The sequence below is a fragment of the Podarcis gaigeae genome (assembly GCF_964106915.1).
Source record: "Podarcis gaigeae genome assembly, chromosome: 9".
Taxonomy (NCBI): Eukaryota; Metazoa; Chordata; class Lepidosauria; order Squamata; family Lacertidae; genus Podarcis; species Podarcis gaigeae.
In genome coordinates, this window is record NC_139685.1 from 50,703,700 (window position 1) to 50,721,908 (window position 18,209).

General features: G+C 44.1%; 1 protein-coding gene and 1 long non-coding RNA gene across 8 annotated transcripts in view; both read right to left on the reverse strand.

Annotated features, from left to right (window-relative positions):
* The window catches only part of LOC310852556, a 143,917-nt gene extending 140,905 nt beyond the window's left edge, over positions 1 to 3,012 (reverse strand). For both annotated transcript variants that reach the window (XR_014568258.1, XR_014568259.1), the window contains exon 1: positions 2,739 to 3,012. This is a non-coding gene — a long non-coding RNA (uncharacterized lncRNA). The remainder of the gene's footprint in view (positions 1 to 2,738) is intronic.
* Positions 3,013 to 10,239: 7,227 nt separating this feature from the next.
* SPRY1 (sprouty RTK signaling antagonist 1) lies at positions 10,240 to 18,168 on the reverse strand. 6 transcript variants are annotated; one of them, XM_083754710.1, is made up of 3 exons: positions 17,976 to 18,168; positions 16,599 to 17,375; positions 10,240 to 12,546 (listed from the first exon to the last, which is right to left on the reverse strand). In XM_083754710.1, the coding sequence occupies exon 3, from the start codon at positions 12,489 to 12,491 to the stop codon at positions 11,529 to 11,531; it is 963 nt and encodes a 320-aa protein (XP_083610836.1). In that variant the 5' UTR covers positions 12,492 to 12,546; positions 16,599 to 17,375; positions 17,976 to 18,168; the 3' UTR covers positions 10,240 to 11,528. The 6 variants fall into 6 exon arrangements, with proteins under 6 accessions (XP_083610836.1, XP_083610837.1, XP_083610841.1 ...); XM_083754711.1 differs by lacking the exon at positions 16,599 to 17,375 and having other exon boundaries at positions 17,976 to 18,134; XM_083754715.1 differs by lacking the exons at positions 16,599 to 17,375; positions 17,976 to 18,168 and adding an exon at positions 15,187 to 15,206.
* Positions 18,169 to 18,209: the final 41 nt, after the last annotated feature.

The following is an 18,209-nucleotide window of genomic DNA, read 5'->3' on the forward strand; positions in this document are numbered from 1 at the left end:
AAACTTCATTAAAGAAACCTAATTGAACAAAACTCTACCCTTACATGCATGATTTTCTCCCAGAGATGGTGAAGCAAGAGAAGAAATAAATCACATCTGACAGAAGTTAGTTATTCCACTTAACAGATGATAGGAGGGCATTTATAACCTGGTAATGTGAGCGTGGAAAAGATAAGAGAATAGATGGACAGCAAAATCTACAGACCAGGGCCAGTGTTATAATCCAGAGCTTTTTGCCTTGATTTGGGTTCCCTTCCTTCAAGTTAATTTAAGAGAAAAGTTACTAAGGCTGCAAGCCTAACTCCACTTACCCTGGGAGTGAGCCTCTTATTGAATTCAACTTTGAGTAGACGCGGTTCGGATTGTGCAATTAGGAGTGTTCACTTCATTCTTTGCTACCTCTTTAAACTGAATAGTGTGCTCAAGTTTAAAACTAAGATTTACATCGACCTTTGTTGTGAAGCTGACACCACAGCTCTCGTCTCGTGAAGGTGCAATAGAATTGCACGGAAAAGACAGGAGGATATTGAAAGAAAACATGATGGTGAAGAAAACATAGCAAAAGGAAAAAGGTGTCCAGCTTCAGGTTGATGAGGTTGTTGACGCTGCAATGCAGGCCAAATTTTGTTTGTACTGCACATGTCACAAACGGACAAACTTCTTCACACAGCACGTAGTTAAACCATGAAACTCGCTCCCACAGGAGGAAGTGATGGCCAAGAGGATTGGACAAATTCTTGGGGGACAGGGCTACCAAGGGATACTAGCCATGATGGCTATACTCTGCCTCCACAGCTGCTCTTGTGCTTGAATCCTGCTTCCTGGTTTACCACCACCATCTGTCTTGGCCACTGTGGGAACCGGCTGGTGGACTAGATGAGGCATTCGCCTGCTCCAGCAGATTCTTCACATGTTCTTATGACGCTATAAAGGTAAAGGGACCCCTGACGATTAGGTCCAGTCGCAGACGACACTGGGGTTGCAGCGCTCATCTCGCTTTATTGGCCGAGGGAGCTGGCATTTGTCCGCAGACAGCTTCCGGGTCATGTGGCCAGCATGACTAAGCCGCTTCTGGCGAACCAGAGCAGTGCATGGAAACGCCGTTTACCTTCCCGGCGGAGTGTTACCTATTTATCTACTTGCACTTTGGCGTGCTTTCGAACAGCTAGGTGGGCAGGAGCTGGGACTGAGCAACGGGAACTCACACCGTAGCGGGGATTCGAACCGTGACCTTCTCATCGGCAAGCCCTAGGCTCTGTGGTTTAGACCACAGCGCCACCCATGTCCCTTGTCTATAAATTTTGAGTTTTATTCATCTAAGAGACTCACTGAGTAACCTTGGGTCAGCCACCATGCCTAGCTCACCTCACAGGGCAGTTGTGTGGATAGAATTGTGACAGGGAGAGGAGAACCATGCAATTTTATATCTTTCAGCTCCATGGAAGAAGAACAGGATGCAGAAAATAAACCACTTAAATACCCAGGACCAGTGGCTTTACCATTCAGTTCAACTTCAACAGAGGCAGATGTGCAGGAACTCATACACTCCAGTAGCATAGATGGAAGCCTGGTGTGCTGCAAATCTGTAGAGCCACAGAGGGCTAGAGCAGTGTTTCCCAACCTTGGGCCTCCAGCTGTTTTTGAACTACAACTCCCATCACCCCTGACTAGCAAGACCAGTGGCCAGGGATGATGGGAATTGTAGTCCAAAACCAGCTGGAGGCCCAAGGTTGGGAAACACTGGGCTAGAGATTGCTATCAACTCTTTAAAGCAGGGTCAGTGCTCGAGGGAGCAGGATTCTGGCCACCCTACCTTTTGACAACCGCTTTGCTCCTTTTTTTCAGAGGTTTATGAAGGACCACAAGTTGACCACAACTGGTGGATTTCAGAGTGTGAGGCTTCTCCCACCCTAACCATTTGACCACTGATCAGAAATACATTTTTTCATTAAGTTTTCAGTATAATACCCAGTTATCTATGCGACGCTTAACAGTATCCAGCAACTATAAATAAAGTATACGCAAAAACCACTATTAATGAATATACATAATAGTAAATACTTTCTTCCCCTACCTGATCAGCAAACAATTTAAAATGGGCAGTGGAATAGCAGAGCACCCACAAAAAAGATACCAGATTGATGAACAAAGTTGCACTGCATATAGCTTTCTCTAATAGTGAATGCAGGTGATGAAAGCTGACTGAAATGCAGACCAAACAGGGCTAAGGAGAAACAAAAGACAGGTATTCACATGCTTGGAGAACCTCCCCTCCTCCAATGGAGATTCAGCATAACAATTGAGAAACAGAAAATTAGAATTTAGTATTTTGGAGGAGTGTATGACTGGCAGACATTCCGAATAGGAACACTTCTGTTGAGTAAACACATACTGCAACACCTTGTTGCAGGCCCCAATTGTTTAAGTATAAATTAGCATGTTTCAAGAGGATGAACTTTTAAAAAGCAAACAAAACAGGCTGATCGATCTCTTGCAGTTGTGTTGCGTTTTCCCAACAAACTGCTTCACTCTCACTTTTGCATTTGGGGTGTGTAAAATTCTATCCAACCTATGCTCCAGCCAGATCCCAAGAGCCACATTTACTAATGCAAAGACAGTGACAGCAGGAACTTACTGCAGCTTTTGAACTGGCATATAGAAGAGTCTTTCAAGCTTTTATCAGCTCTAAAAAAAAAGGAGGGGGAGAAGGGAAGCAAACATTATCTATTGTTAATTACCTGTAAAGTAGGGCTTTAGCCACTTCCCCTGTTCCTAAGAGCTCTGAAGTGAAACCTGAAAGAAGCCACCCATTGTTTTCTATTGTGCAAGCGCCAGAAGCAAATAGGGCTCAGATTGCAGCTCTGAAAAGCAACAGGAAATTGGCGCACAGCTAATCTGCCCTGAACTATTCATAGTAACAAAAGGCTACATTCCTGCTAAAACATTCCCCATTAGAAATCCAAGGCAGATCTTGGAAGAACGACCGCAGAATAAATTTGTGGAAATAAAAGGTTTTTAATTAAAAGACTGGGATCTGGGCATAAGTTGCTGACCATGAAAGTAACATGTATTATGTATTTTTCCCCCCTCCAGCAGGGCTAGTCTGTTGCAGCAAAAACAACAAAGGAGTCCCGTGGCAACTTAAAGACTAACACATTTATTTATATGGCATAAGCTTTTGTGGACTAAAGGCCAGGTTGTCAGACACTGGTCGTTAACAATTGTTGAAGTCTTCTAAGATGCCACAGAAGGCTTTGATGCATTATGCATGCCTCATCCTCTTACACCCCCCCTCCCAAAAAGCCAAATGTTCAGGAGCATTGTTATCTTGCAGGAGATTCTGAAGGCCAGACCAGCTGTGGCCCTGATAACTCCACCTTTGGAAGCCATCTAATAGGGCCAAGTACAAGCAATACAGACAACAATATTGTTCAATTATTCAATAATGAAACATATAGGTGCAGTCTAGGTAGAGACTTCCTTTCAGAAGCACCTAAGAGGAGCCTGCCGCATTAGGCTTATGCCTCACCTAGTCTAGCATCCTGTTCTCAGTGGCCAACTCCATTTCCCACATGATGATCTGGTTTTTTTTACTCTCTCCCTACAAAAGGGATGGGGAGCTTGTGGGCCTCTGGATGTTGTTGAACTATGACGCCCATCATCTCTGACCACTGGGCCATGTAGCCTGATGGGGGCTGGGATTCCAGCAACACCTGAAGGAAGGGTCCATAGGATCCCCATCTCTTCTCTACAAGTGGAGGACATAAAGTGAAGCCCAGTCTTCTATTTGCACAAAGGGAAACATTGGTCATAAAACACTCTGCTCTATGGGGATGATTAGGAACTTACCTCTCAAGAACTTTCAATGACAAGATGTATTTGCAATTGCAGGGCCAGTACATTGCTTAATTATCTAACTTGGACTGCAATCATAAGCGCATTTACTTGGGACATTTCCCATTGAATGCAATGGAACTTTTAAGTTAGGCTGCTATCCCTTCTAGCAATGCTTAATTGCAGCTGGCTAAACTATGTAGCCCAGGTAACTTTGAATCAATGCAGAATGTTTTATTACTTTCTGCAGCGCTCCAGCACCTTAACTTTCATCAGGTTCTACTTCTACACGTGAATGAGCAAAGCTTCATGTGTCTCCATTTAATGTTCCTCTGATTTAGTGTGTCATTGTTTTAGAAGGCTGGATATATATATATATATATTCAGTGTTTTGCTAACTATACTTCTTGGTGGCTTCATAACTTCATTACCGGACTCTTAAGGTTAAAGTAAAATGCATATATTTTACTATTTTAATGTGAATAAAGCTCTAGAAATGTGGCTCTGGAATTCAAATGAACTGGCCTTTATAAATCCTTTAGTTCATGTGAGCAAGCAATGTTCTGTTCATGGATAGCCATTTTTATCATTAACTTAGAACCCAGCATCTCATCCCAAGATGTGTCCTCTCAGAGAGCGGATTTATAAGAGAAAAGCATTCATTTGTGGAAATACATAATGTGGATCATTCTGTCACTATGACAAAGATGTGGAAAATTAACTGGCAAAAATGAAGTGTCTGATGGGAGTGCCTCTGTAAGCTTCAACTCTTCTCTTTGGGAGATAACTGGTGTTCCCATCTTCCGAACTGTAGCATTTTGGCTCGTTAATAATTGTTCAAATGTTCACCACAGATACTTTAGCTGGGCAACCTTGAATAAGAACTCATCACATCTTGTCAGAGATCTTTAAATTGATTTTCAAGCCATTTCTGTCAGGCCCCTATACACATTTCTTCAATTCCGTATTAATACCATTGTTATTAAAACAAAACAAAACCACCACAGCAATTAGCCACACAATTTAAACCAATGCATTGTTGCACAAAATATATTAAGAAATCAAAAGAAAATACTTTTTATAAAAGGAAAAGGAAAGAACCTAACAGCTTGGTTGCCTTTCATTCAGTGATCTCCACAGCTGGAAGGCAGCACCTATAAATCACAGCCAATAAGTTGATTCCTCGCATTATCTTCACTCACTGAACCTCAGGATGAATTCACACATCAGTTCTGAGAAAGTGATTTAGATGGATCTATGCAGAGTCAAGTACCTCCTGCAGCCTTCTTGTTATTGCTTCACCAGATACCCAGAGCGCAGCTCACCTCAAACCTATTATGCCACTGTGTTGCAAACTCTGTTAATACGCTCAGACCACATTCTCAACATGCTAACTTGGGTGTGTGAAAAAGCCTACAGTAAAAAGGAAATATATCTCTTCCATGTGGCTATTTCAAATGCCAGTTAATTAAAAAGTTGGCTAGGGCAGTTGTTCATTTCAGGAGAGCTATTTTGCAAATCAGAACATTAATCTGTCAACCATATAAAGAGATTTCATTCCCATATCCGGCACCTGTCCTAGCAAGCTCATCTTCCAACTCTGTCTTTTCTTCAGACAGACAAAAATGATAGCATTTAAAGCAGCAATGTGGAGAACCTGTAGTCAGGGACGATGGGTCCAGCAACTTTTGGAGAGCCTCAAGTTACCAACCTCTGATTTAAAGACTAGGTACAGCTAGTAAAACCATAAATTGACAATAAATAAATAAAATCCTAAATTATTTGCCTTTTGATAGACCTGAAAACCAGTCTGCAACCACCTTTTTAAAAAAACCAACATTATAGTAATACCAGTTTTGGTTCAAACTAAGAAGATCCAATCCACTGATTTACATAGATGAAAGAATTCCCAATATTGTCAAAATATGAAAACTCACTAGCTTGGTTAATATCCACATTACCAGCATTTCATTTAGCTTTGACCCATTGCAAAGTACTGAAACAAGCTTCTCGGCAAAAATACCTCTTGCATGGGCTTTCTAAATAACATGCAAGTGATCAACAGTTACCAAGTTTTGATACTTACTGTTAACTTGTGTTCAAGCCAAAGTGGGTTTCAGCAGCCCACCACCTCTGTATGGTTGCTGGAAAACCCAAGGAAGGAAGCAGGTGCTCATGCTAGCCTTGTTATCACTCGCTTGGAGGCTACAGACACACTTTCCTACAGGTGTCATGCATCAGCCTCTCAAAATTGGCTTCTCTCACCCACCTGAATCTATACTGATTTTACTTGCAAAGAATGTCTGTAGCCACCAACACTAAGGGGGAAAATATTGTGGTAGTGAACGGCATAAATCAACCATTACATTCATAAAACAAGTGCAAAATTTAATCTGACCACTGTGTTATAGAGCTAGAAATCAGGTTTAAGTCCAGTTCACATGACAGAAGAACCTCTTTCATAGCCATCTTTTAATTTAGCTGAAAAATGCATAGAAGGCTGTATACAGAACATTCCCATTCATGGGAACCTACACCATCTAACCAGATATTGTGCTGTTGGCACTAGGAAAGGACTTTGAATACCACAATCACGTAACACCTTGTTTGTACTCTTCTTTCTTCTCACAAAATGTACTCATGGAGTCTGGTTCAAATTTAAATTTACACACAGGAATCTGACTTATAAAAAATCAGACCATCCAATTCAGTATTTTCTGCACTACAAGTACCATTCTTGTAGCATCAGAACCTCTGTCATTAAAAAACAAAACTCGATCCAAGACATAGTTACACGGTGTCTCATTACCTACACTGTCGGAATACTTCAGTCTCAATTTTGTACCTGGTGGCAACATCCTTTGAATTCTTTCCTTAATGAGACTTTGAGGCGAAGCCATACGATTAGTCCAAACGCCTGACATTTTAATATTGACCAGCAGTGCTGTAAATAAACCCAATGGGCCACAGGAATGAGCTTGAAATCCTTCCTCAAATGTTCATACCATTATCTTGGGAAGTACTGAAAAAGGTTCCAACTGAGTCTAAGGCTGGGATAGCCTGGGTGACTGCCAGATGCTGTTGAATCACACACTGGCTACATTTAATCTCAGGCATTAGCATTCTCGGTAGACACCTTAACTATACCACACAGAGCTAAGACACCTGCAGAACTCCCCAATAAATTCCCCAAGTAACCAACAGGGTATTTCATTACCCTCGTGAAAATATGTGGGAGCATGCAAGATCTAAACGAATACAGAACTCATCATTAGACAGAAGAGCAGCATCACTGACCCCCCAGCAGTGTGGTTTAGACTAAACATACTGCAGTGTTCCAAGTATTATATTGTGCATACGAAGAGCTTGTTGAAAATTATATATAGCAACTACAGTGTTTGCACGTATGTATGACACATAACAGTATCCAGTTTGGGAGAAGTGCTGGTTCCCTGCCTGTGACAAAACGGTCATGTGCAACTTCAGCCATGTGCTGATTCCACCATTCAGCATGCATTAACATGTGCCAGCTTCTGGTGCTCCTTAAAAGCAGAGGCTGAAATAGGTGCCTGATTGCAGGCAAAGATCCATGCTACTTAGGCTTCTCTAGTTGCTTTTCCTGCTGCTTCCCACGTTCAATTGTTGTGAATAGCTCCAAGAATAGATCTAGTAAAACAGCTACAAACAAACATGCCACTTTTTTAAAAAAAACAAAACCAAACCAGCATCGATCACTGAATGCTAGGAATAAATTACCCAATTTTTCTTGGGTTGGTGGTTTGCTGGTTTTTAATAGTCTCTACAGTATTAGTCGTGCAGGAAATAAAAGGCAAACAGTCCATTGACCAAGTCACATAATCTGAAAATAATTGTGGCTCCAGTGTTCACATATGAATGTTCTGTTTTAGACTAGCCTGTGCCTTCAAAAGAAAAAGAAGAAAGCCTGGAAATAGCAGGTCCAATCCAAATTATAAGCAAATGAATAAAAAAGCAGTGCTCTTAAAAACTGGTATATCACATAATTGGCATTGCTCAAAGTTCAGTTTGCAACTGCAGTCATACCTCGAGTTACAGACGCTTCAGTTTGCTCACCGCACCGAACCTAGAAGTACCGGAATGTGTTACTTCCGGGTTTTGGCCCTTGTGCAGGCTCAGAACTGCTAAATCGTGCTTTGCGCATAAGCACCGAATTGTGACCCATGCATGGGTTGCAAATGCTGCGGGTTGCGAACGTGCCTCCCGCACGGATCACGTTCACAACCCGAGCGTCCACTGTACTATCCTAAATGCAACTTTTCACAGCTATCATAGCACTCTCAAATGGCATTTTACAATATTCATCATATGCCCAAAGTACGGCATATTGTGCATTTTGAACAGATACAGAAGACAGGAGCAATAGCAACAGAAAAGCAATCTGTATGAAATACCGTACTCCCATTTCACAGACAAAACATACTGTGAGTATTGTGAAAATATATTCCCAAATGAGACGCACAATCACAAGGGGGTACCGAGTGCAACAGTGAAAAATAGATGTGCCAAGAATGGATCATTATCAAAATATAATAAGAAAAAATATCACATCCTCCTTCTTTTCCTTGTGAAAGAGAGATGATTTTACAATAAGCAATTGGAGAATTGGGAAATGAGATCCTGTTTATTAGCCAAGTACCTTGATAAATTATGAGCATTATGGAGATTGTATTATGTTCCTGTTTTCAGAGAGATCTCCTCTTTCTATCCCCACCAAATAGATGATCAGTGCTAAAAGGAAGAGTAGATTTGGTCTCCTATACAAAAACCAAATGTGCTGTGGTGGCTGACTGTGCTTATGTGGTTTTCAATGTTGGGGGTTTTCTCATCACCACAATCTCTTGTACATGCAGGGTCATATCTGTTTCCGAAACAGAAAACCACACACAAAATCCTGTATCTGCACTTACACCTGCTAAATTAAGATGCTTGTACAAAATGACAAGATGACATCAACCCAAAACTTTTAAGAAAATATCCATACTTTTACTAGATAAACCGCTCTTTTTCCCTTGCAAAAGGTGCAACTTTTAAGGTCAAGTACTGACATTACAGTGAGCCTTTTTATACAAACATTTTTAATAAACCAACAAAGAAAGAATACACTGAATGTGTGACTGTTGCTTCAGTCGCAAGATCTGGACTCACTTGAATCTTCTACAAGACCGAAGATGGCAATGATCAAGATTTTGGAAACCACTGCTTAGCAACATATGCTTTCTTGAGAAACTTAAAATAAGGTTGTTTGTATGGGCACTGCAGTTCTCACTAAACCTCAAAAGGTACAATACTACGTCCCAATGCCACCTGTGGACAACAGATTAGAACAGTGCCAAGAGATAGACCAACGGAGCAAATTCTGAATTAAAATTTCTGTGAAACCATGTGGCAGCTAATAGCGGTGAACAAACAGGCCCCATTGGGCCACAAGAATTAGGGAAGCCCAGCAGCTCCTTCAGCTACTGGACTTTATTAACACAAAGTACTTTTGTTATTCTGATTCTTAATTTTTTATTTAGCTGCAAACTTGAAAATAGATGCATTTTCTTCAGCTGATACGCAATTCCACCAACTAACACGTTGCTGCTAAAATGGCATGATTGGCATTTCAGAAAAAGAAAGCACTTAAACTGCTGATGGTAAATGGAAGTTTTCATAATGCCGTCTGAGGAAGTGAAACAGAAGACTCCAGTTGCCATACCCAAAAATAGTAGAAAAGATTCAGCACCGTAAGTCATTTTGAAAACAGGGGTGGGGAACCTGTGACTCCCCTCCTCCTATCAGTCCCAGCCAATGGTCAAGGATGATGGGAGTTGTAGTCCAACATCATCTGGGGGGGGCACTGGTTGCCCATCTGTCTTGTATATACCAGTGAGTGAGATGGATACAAGTCATTTCCGCATTTCATGAAATTAGCAGATGCCAAATTGTGATTGGTTCGGAAGCTGTTCTTATTTTGTAGTACACTTATGGCCTGTAGGTTAAGTCAAACTTTTTTGGGGGGTGGGGGGCTGAATCACGATGGTCCTTTACAGACATAGGGCAATTTTTGCGATCCCATTTTCACACTTGGAGCCATGAGGACTACAAACTTTTAAAGACAATGCAAGAATTTGTAAGGAGTCCACAGAAACATCATTTGGGGTCCACATGTTCTCCACCCCAAACAAAATATATGAATGCTGTGAAATATCTCAAGAGTTAAAAACTTTTCTGATTTTTTTTTTAAGTGATTAAATAAAACTAGAATACTAGCAGTGGTTTCACAGTCATGGAAAAAATGGAAAATAAAAGCAGCAGTACTCTTACTTACTAATACTGCTATTAAGAACTTATTGTTATATTAAAAAATAAAGAACCCAAGAGACGTTTTCATTAATTATTATATTTTCTGCATTATAGTTTAACATATGTACTTTCTTCGTGTCATCCTTATTTTCGTTAAGTATTGGTATTTTGTTATATTCAGACAGGAGTACATTTTTGGAACAGTCCTTTGTAATAAATATCATAAAATAATAGAAATTCACATAATAAATATTCTTTACAATAAAAAAGTTTTAACAGACCTTTGTCTTAAAAATAGTCAGAATTCAACTTTGTGTTTTTACATAAAATATACAAAAAGCACCACAATTTGTGGCTAAGGCAATAAAAACAGAGGATTAAAGTTATCGAGCACAGAGTAGAGTTAAATGTCATTAAACCACAGAAATAATAGAAGTGTTAAGAGATCCAAGAATGTTTACACAACTTAAAACTGTATGATACCTGAAGAGTATTACTCAGATGTGCAGAAATCAACAACTTTAGCTTCAAAAGAGAAGAAAAAAGGGGGTGGGAGTGAAAACTTAGGACCTTGTACAATTCTGAAAGCTATAGAAACCAATGAAGAAAGCTGTAGTCATAAGAGTCATAGAATTGTAGAGTTGGAAGGGACCCCAAGGGTTATCTAGTCCAACCCCTGCAATTCAAGGAATCTAAGCTAGAGCATCACAATATTCTCATAGCATTTCTAGTGAAGATGGTGTGTGTGTTTGTGTGTGTTGGAAATCCAAGCTAGATAAGGCTTTGCAATACGGATCATGAAATTCTAAAAGATCTGTTGAGATGGGAGCAAAAGCCAGGATGGTTGCAAACCATACAGACAGCAGGACTAGGTTTGCTAAATTTTAACCCAACTATTTTTTTTTTAATGCTTTCTTTTCTTTAAAGCTTCATAATTCAGTTCTTTCACACACACACAAATACTTTGAAATAATCACTTGGAAGCCACTAAAAATCTGTTTAAAATTGTTATAGAGGACAAACGAAAACAGCATCTTTGGAAAGTTGCTTGCAGAGCAGGGGGCTTCAGAAAAACCCAATTCCCTCATTACTTCTTTCAGGAATGGATTACTCACAAACCTGAAGACGACTTGCCATATTGGGAGATTAGATGCAAGTACATGGGCTACACTTACCCAAAGACCGGGGGGGGGGGGGACATCCCATATTTGCCTTTTGCTGAGAGAAGCTATGGTGTGAGAGGAGGATCATTTGTGCATGTAAGTAAGGAAAAAAAGATAAGGGGAAAGGCGGGGGGGCAAAGACAGAAAAGCCAGCCACATCCTGAACGACAGTCTGAGGAACTCAACCTTTCCCCACGCCTCCATAAATCAGGAGGGCTTGCCTTGACCCCTGGAGGGGCAACTTTCCAGCTTACAATAAACTGTGTTGGAGTTCTTGCACCTGCAACCTGGGCGATTGATCCGGTCGTAACACCCTCTGCACAGTTTCAGGCATCCTTTTGCCGGAGGATAGCAGAGCAGGCAAGGCAAAACCAAGGCCATGGCTCCCATGCACAAGTACCTAGTCCAGCAATGTGACTGGGAACAAGAGCAAGGATTATCTGCGTAGGAGTCCCCTTCATCGTCGTTGGAACAGTGGTAGAAGATCCCTTTGACCAGGCACATGCAGGTGCTGTATTCCACCATGCTCTCCGCAGAGCACAAGCACTGCCGGTTGCAGGCCAGGCAAGAGGGCAAGGCCCTGGGTGCTGTGCACTCCCCACACTTGCACTTCCCGCACTGTTCACAGATAAACTTGTGCTGGGCCAGGTCCTCTTTCAAAGGACTCTTCAGGTCCTCCACGACCAGAGACGATGGCTTGGGCTGCGTCCAGATGGGCCTTTCCAATCTGTGGCCCGGCCCTGGCCTGCACGGGGGCGACCTCAGCAGCAGGCCCTGCTCCGAGGAAGCGCTGCTGTTACTTCCAGAACTGGCTGCGCTGCCGGTGCTGGTCGACCTGCTGAGCACTGGAGCCCTGGCGTTGTGTTGGTGCAGCGCATGCCCCGGGTGGCTGGGCCGGTGCTCGTAATTATTATTCACATTAATTGGTATGTTTTCATGAGTCCTTTCGGGCTTCTCTTGCCTGGGAGCTGTCCGTGGGGCAGACTTCTTCACCACAGATGGGCCCTCCGTGTATTCGTTGCTGCCCCTGATAGTCTTGATCTGGTCTAGAGACAAGATCGTGGGAGGCTGAAGCTCTCTCTCATAGTCCACCCTTTGCCGGCTGTCCAAAGAAGGCTGCTGAAGGACCACTAATGAACTGTCACTTCCATGCTGACCTTGGGACTCCATCTGTCGTGATCTCTACTTCTGGCATTCACCAGGAACCTGGCATGCATCGGAAATCCTAAGAGAGAGGCAGAGAGAAAAACAGGAGTTGAAAAGGGAGGAGTAAGCTGCTTCTCCTAAAACGAAAACACACACACACACACACACACACACAGAAGCAGCAAAAAATAAAATAGGCCACCCAAACAAATAAAAACATTTTACAGCAAGCCACAAATTGGCCTAACTACCTATTAACAATATCCCAGGGATGGAATTACACTGGCCTCGAGTATAAGGGCACATAGCAGTTTAAAACAAATACGTATGTGTTAACTTACAGTTTAAGGAACGAAACAAAAATCTTTCATGTTTGCATAGCTTTTCTTTCCAAGCGTGAAGTTATGAGCGTTATGCATGCACATTTTATTCTTATAGTTATTTCATGCTACATCAAACATTGCTGAAGCTACTTCAGGTACATTCCCCCTTATGTCTAACCACTGACTGCAACATAAAATGTGCTTCAAAGCCACATTACAGAATCACATTCATGCCCCCAAACTGCAGGACCTGTAAGAACTTCTTGCCCATTTTCACTGTCAAAGCCACATTCCAATACCAAGCCTGATTCTAAACTCAAATTCAGCATAGCTGCCTTTTTAACTGCTATTCCATGACGCCTGAAGCATATTAGCAATGGGGAAAGCATGTGAAGAATTTTTTTTCTTTTCTGGGAGTAAATATCTCTTTCCAAAAAAAATTTTAAAAATCCAAACAATCTAGCACGCTCATTAAAGCAAAACACCAGATGTAAACATCCTGTTACACAATAGGCTTCCAAGTATTCTTGGACCATAAGGCAGGGTGTGAAAGGAGGCGGTGGAGGCAGGAAAGGGTTGCAGCAGAAAAGATAAGACAAATAAAGTATGGCATTTAATCAGTTGTTTGGGAAGATTATGCGCACCTTCACTTGTAAGTGAAAAGTATGTTATCTGCTGCACAAAATAAGAGGGAGGGGAGGAATAGTTAGACAGGATTCAAAATGGCGTATATCAGACCAGATAAGACATAAATGTGGTTTTTTTTTGTTTGAACCATCTTGGATCTCTTGGGACCACTATTGCAAGATGCTACTGAAGTGGTCATCTGTTAATTTCTGGGGAAGCCTTTTTTTTTAAGTGACAATTTGCTGTTCAAAATATTGTTTCAAAAAGAGTGAAACACTTGATTTAAAAAATTTCCCACACATTCCTCCCCTGAACATAACAAAGGGTTAATGTAATGTTACATTTAGTTCTATGTAACACACTGGGTATTTTAGCAGCACAGATCATACCAGCAAGCAAGGTCAGAAGGACGAGTCCATTTTAGGCATAATGCAGCAAAGACTGAGTCTCCTGAAGGAGTTCATAACTGCGGAAAATTTGAGCCAGATAGCAGCTCACATGCTTAAGTGCTGCACAACCAGATGCCTTAGTTTTAAGATACTGCTTCCATTCCTTTATGGAGGTTGATTAAGGTGGGCCTCCAATATAGAACATTAAATGCCATCTATTCCGACCCCCTGATCAAAATAATAATGGTGTTTATACATAAATGTGGATCTGTCATTCAGTAATTAGACAAAAGGAAGTAAGGAAGCAACCAACATTTGGTTTCCAACAGCAAATGTCATGAAAACTGTACTGCCTCACAGCTGAAGGACCACAACATCTCCCCACCTGTATTCTTTTCTAAGACATTTTAAAAGAAATCATGCAGTAATTTAAAAGAGGGAATAATAAGTTTCTTTAATCAGAACATGTGGGGAGGGGGAAGCAATGGACCGCTCAGGTTCACCCCACCCCACCTATCACCTGTTCAAGGTGTAGAGAGTGCAAGACAAAGAGCTCTGCTCAACTCAATCACACCTTATCTGCCTCACACAAGTTCTCCTTTTCATAGGCTTTTATAAAGAGCACAAGAGAATTCTTTCTATTGTTGTCCTTTTTGAAGAGTCAGTAGCTTTGAGCCATTCTTTGAACCAGGCTGGGGTTCTTGGGATGTTAAAATGTAAGGTGGGAACTGCTACAGAGCTTCTTAGGAGGAGGGTGGGATAGAATTGTTTGCCAAAGTCATGCACAAAAAACCAGCCAGGTATCCTATCAGTATTTTTTTGCTAAGCAAATCCCAAAGTGTTCATGGAGCCTTACTCCAGAACAAGTTTAGGATTGCAGCCTTAATTATTCCAACAAAACTAAAAGGCAGGACGCAGACAAGACAAGCAGCAGTTCAGTACAATCCTATGACTACAAAGAAGTAAATGTTACTGTGCTCCACAGGGCTTACACCCAGGTAGAGTATACACAGGACTGCAGTCTGTGACAGCTATCTATCTATCATTTTTAATTCCCCACCCAAAAAAGGCTTCCTTGTAAGGCATCAGCCCTGCGTTTCTATCAGCAGCCTTCTAACAGCAGACTTCCCATTTGAAGGGGGCGGGGAGGAGAGAGAAATGCTGTAAAAACTCAGCCCTGAATGGACTCTGAAAGAGAAAACGAGAAAGCACCAAGGGCAGCACTGCCCACTCTGCAACCCGATCTCAGCGGAGGCGATGAATGCAGAGCTGACAGGGAGGAAGAGGAAAAAGTTATGAATGAAAACAAGGGATTATTCCCCCCAGCCTCCCCACCCACCCATTTGCAGGAGGAGGGGAAATGGCTGAGGTTACCATTACCTCAAGGGGACGGACTTTCCAGTACTTAAAGCTGCACTGCACACTCCTTTCTCCTCTACCTTTCAAGACCAAGACGAAAGTTGTGTGTGCTAGTTTGAGCATGCAGGGATTTTTCCCCCTCTCCCCCCTGGTGCTTTCTGAGGAGGCGGAGTGGAAGGACGGGGGAAGCCTTTTTATCTTTGTCTTACCCACCATTTCCTCCTTGCAGCCTCCACGCCTTTCTACTGACCTGCTAAAATCTCACTCAGACTCAAAAGGGGAAATCCCTGCCTTGCCGACTACCTTCAATGAAGCGCGCACACTCACACCACCGCGCACACTCACACCACGAAGCAAGAGCAATAGGGAAAGGAATCATCTCACTGCGCTCCAACCACCAGTTGCAGCTACCACAGGCAAACAATATTTTTGAACGCTTGCTGAAAAAACTACAAATAATAAGGATGGCCCGAATTTCCACCTGCCTCTAGCACATTAAGAGAGACCATCTCTGCCTTGCAAGTGCGCTAGACCTCAGACCTTTTATATATATATATATATAATAAAAATAACTATTTCACACAGATCCCTGAAAACTCCCATGAACCTGCACTGGCAAAGGTGCACCAGAGCTCGCTCCAGATACAGGATGTTAAGAGGCACCTAATCCACATAAACAACTTGAGAATGGGCAAGCAACCCCAGGTGGAATCTAAGCCCTTTGCGCACTAAGAAGGTGCAAATGCGTGTTGATCACATTCAAAACCAAGCATAAATTCCAACCCATGCCTACACAATACTCGAGTTAGACAATGCAGCCATAATTCAAATCACCCAAGCCACACACTGATTACTTATTTCGGTGTAAACAAGCCCGCAGATAATGTCAAATGGGTTTCATGTCATTGCAACGAACACCCATGGAAATCAATGGATGTGTCAGCTGCCTCAGTGGGAGAATGCATGTAAAAAAACAACAACGCGCACCCACAGGGTCTCGCACCTTAAGCCAGAGGTTTTGAGGAAATGCATTAGCTAGTTCTCCCGCCAGAAGCACCTGGCAGCAGAGGTCGGTCCTCCCCCCCTCTCCCCTGCTTTGATCCACCCGTGTCGTCGTCCCCTCCGGGCTTTCCGCAGAGTCCGAGTCTATTCCTTGCCCGCAGCAACAAGTTCAGAAATCTCGCCTGCGCGCGTCGCCGCTCAGCAGAAAGCCAGCCGAGCGCGCCCCCCCCCCCAAGCGCCTGGAGAAAGAGGACGTGCGTCGTGTGGGAAACAGCCTTGGCCGCCGCCAGCCCCCCCCCACCCCACCGCGAGGGGAAGAGGAGCCAGCAGGGCACCTGCTAACCCCTCGGGCTCCCCCGGCGCGAAACCAGGCGGCGGCGGCAAGATCCATATTGCGAAGTGGAGGCATAAGAGGACGGGCGCAAACTTACGTCTTCCAAGGGCCGATCCGCGCGAAAACACTGCCCTGCTAGGTTAGATCCATAGGGCAGCGGGGCTCCGGCAAGTCTCCACGCGCCCAGGCGCCGCAATCCTCGCTGGTGGCCCCCGAGACCCGCTTCTTCGGCGCCCGCCTTTCCTGCTGCCGAGGCTACGGAGCGGCCGCGACGCCCTCGCGCGCAAGGAAATCCGCCTCGCCGGCCCGCCAAACACCTCTCCAGCCGAAGCACGCACATTCAAGGGGGTGCCCTACGCGCGCCCCTCCTCAAGCTGGTCGTCCATGAGCCGAGCAGGCTTTTCTCCCAGGAGCAGCGACAGGCGATCCGGTGCGGGAGGGGGGTGGAGGCTGGAGGGGGTCTCCGGCTGCCAGGTAAAAAAGGAGACCGAGCTGCTCTGCAGCAATGCAAAGGCGCGCGGCTTGGAGAGGGTCGCCTGGAAGCAGCGGAGGAGGTGGGAGCGAAGAGTGTTTGCAAAGCGAGCTTGCTGCTGCTGCTGCGGCTGCCCCGCCGGTTCCCTCCTGCTTTCCTCCAAGTTGGAGCTTTCTTCCCCCTTTTTTTTCCTCTCTCTCTCTCTTTCTTTCTCCCCCTCCCTCTCTCCTTTGGAGGCGCACGATTTCCCCTCCCAAGTAAAGCGCGCGTGCAGGCGAGCGAGTCCAACTGCTTCCTCGACTCCGAGCTCTTTTTCACCACATGGTCCTTCGCCCGCAGCTCCCCTCTCCTCTTAGGCTAGCCGGGGAGAGGGAGAGAGAAGAGAACGTGCAACGGGAACGCCTGGGAGAATAACAATAATAATAATAATAATAATATATTTTTTTAAAAAAACCACACACGATCTGAGCAAGGAGTTAAGAAAAGAAAGCACTGCAGGCACGAGAAGAGTGAATTCCATATGTAAGGGAAAGGGGGAGGGAGGCAATGAATTCTGCAAAAGCTGCCATGTGCTTGCTGGTACAGACTGGTTGACAGTCTTGCTACACCACCAGCATGGCGGGGCGGGACGGGGGACAGACCCCGCAGACACAATGCAAATCGAGGGTACGCACGCATGCACGCGATCTTTGCACGAGGAGCAAACGATCCCCTTGCATGGGGCGGGGTGGGGGACTGCGGATTGCCGCGTCTTCTTCGCTCGAGGCTACTCGGAAGGCTTGCAGTGCACAACGCATTTAAGTCGCTACATCGGACACCAGATCGCAGTGAAATGATACGAGGCCGTGTTTTTGAAAGCGCTTTTTAAGCGAGCGGTGGGCTGCGCGCGAGTCGTCCGCCTAAGCTCAGCCGATATGCACGGGCACCCAGCAGCACCTGAGCTACTTCCGAAATGCCTCGCGCAAAAAAAAAGAGGGGGGGAGCCCTCCAGATCACGCTTACCGAACGAACAGGTTCAGAGTCCTTTTGCAAAGCCCAATCGCGGCAGCTGGAGGTAAATCCAAGGACGCCTGCCGTTGTTGCCGCCGCCTGCTGCTATCCCTTCGCCAACTGCTCTGCGCTTTCGCGTTGCTGTTTCAGAATGAGCCGAACTGCACCGCAGCCTTGCAGCGCCGAGCCCCCACCTCAGCCTCGCGTCACGCCTCCAATGATGTCAATCTGTCACTCAGGAAGCGG

Excerpts from the sequence above, each read along its gene's own strand:
- SPRY1 (XM_083754710.1), bottom strand. The coding sequence starts at position 12,491 with ATGGAGTCCCAAGGTCAGCATGGAAGTGACAGTTCATTAGTGGTCCTT.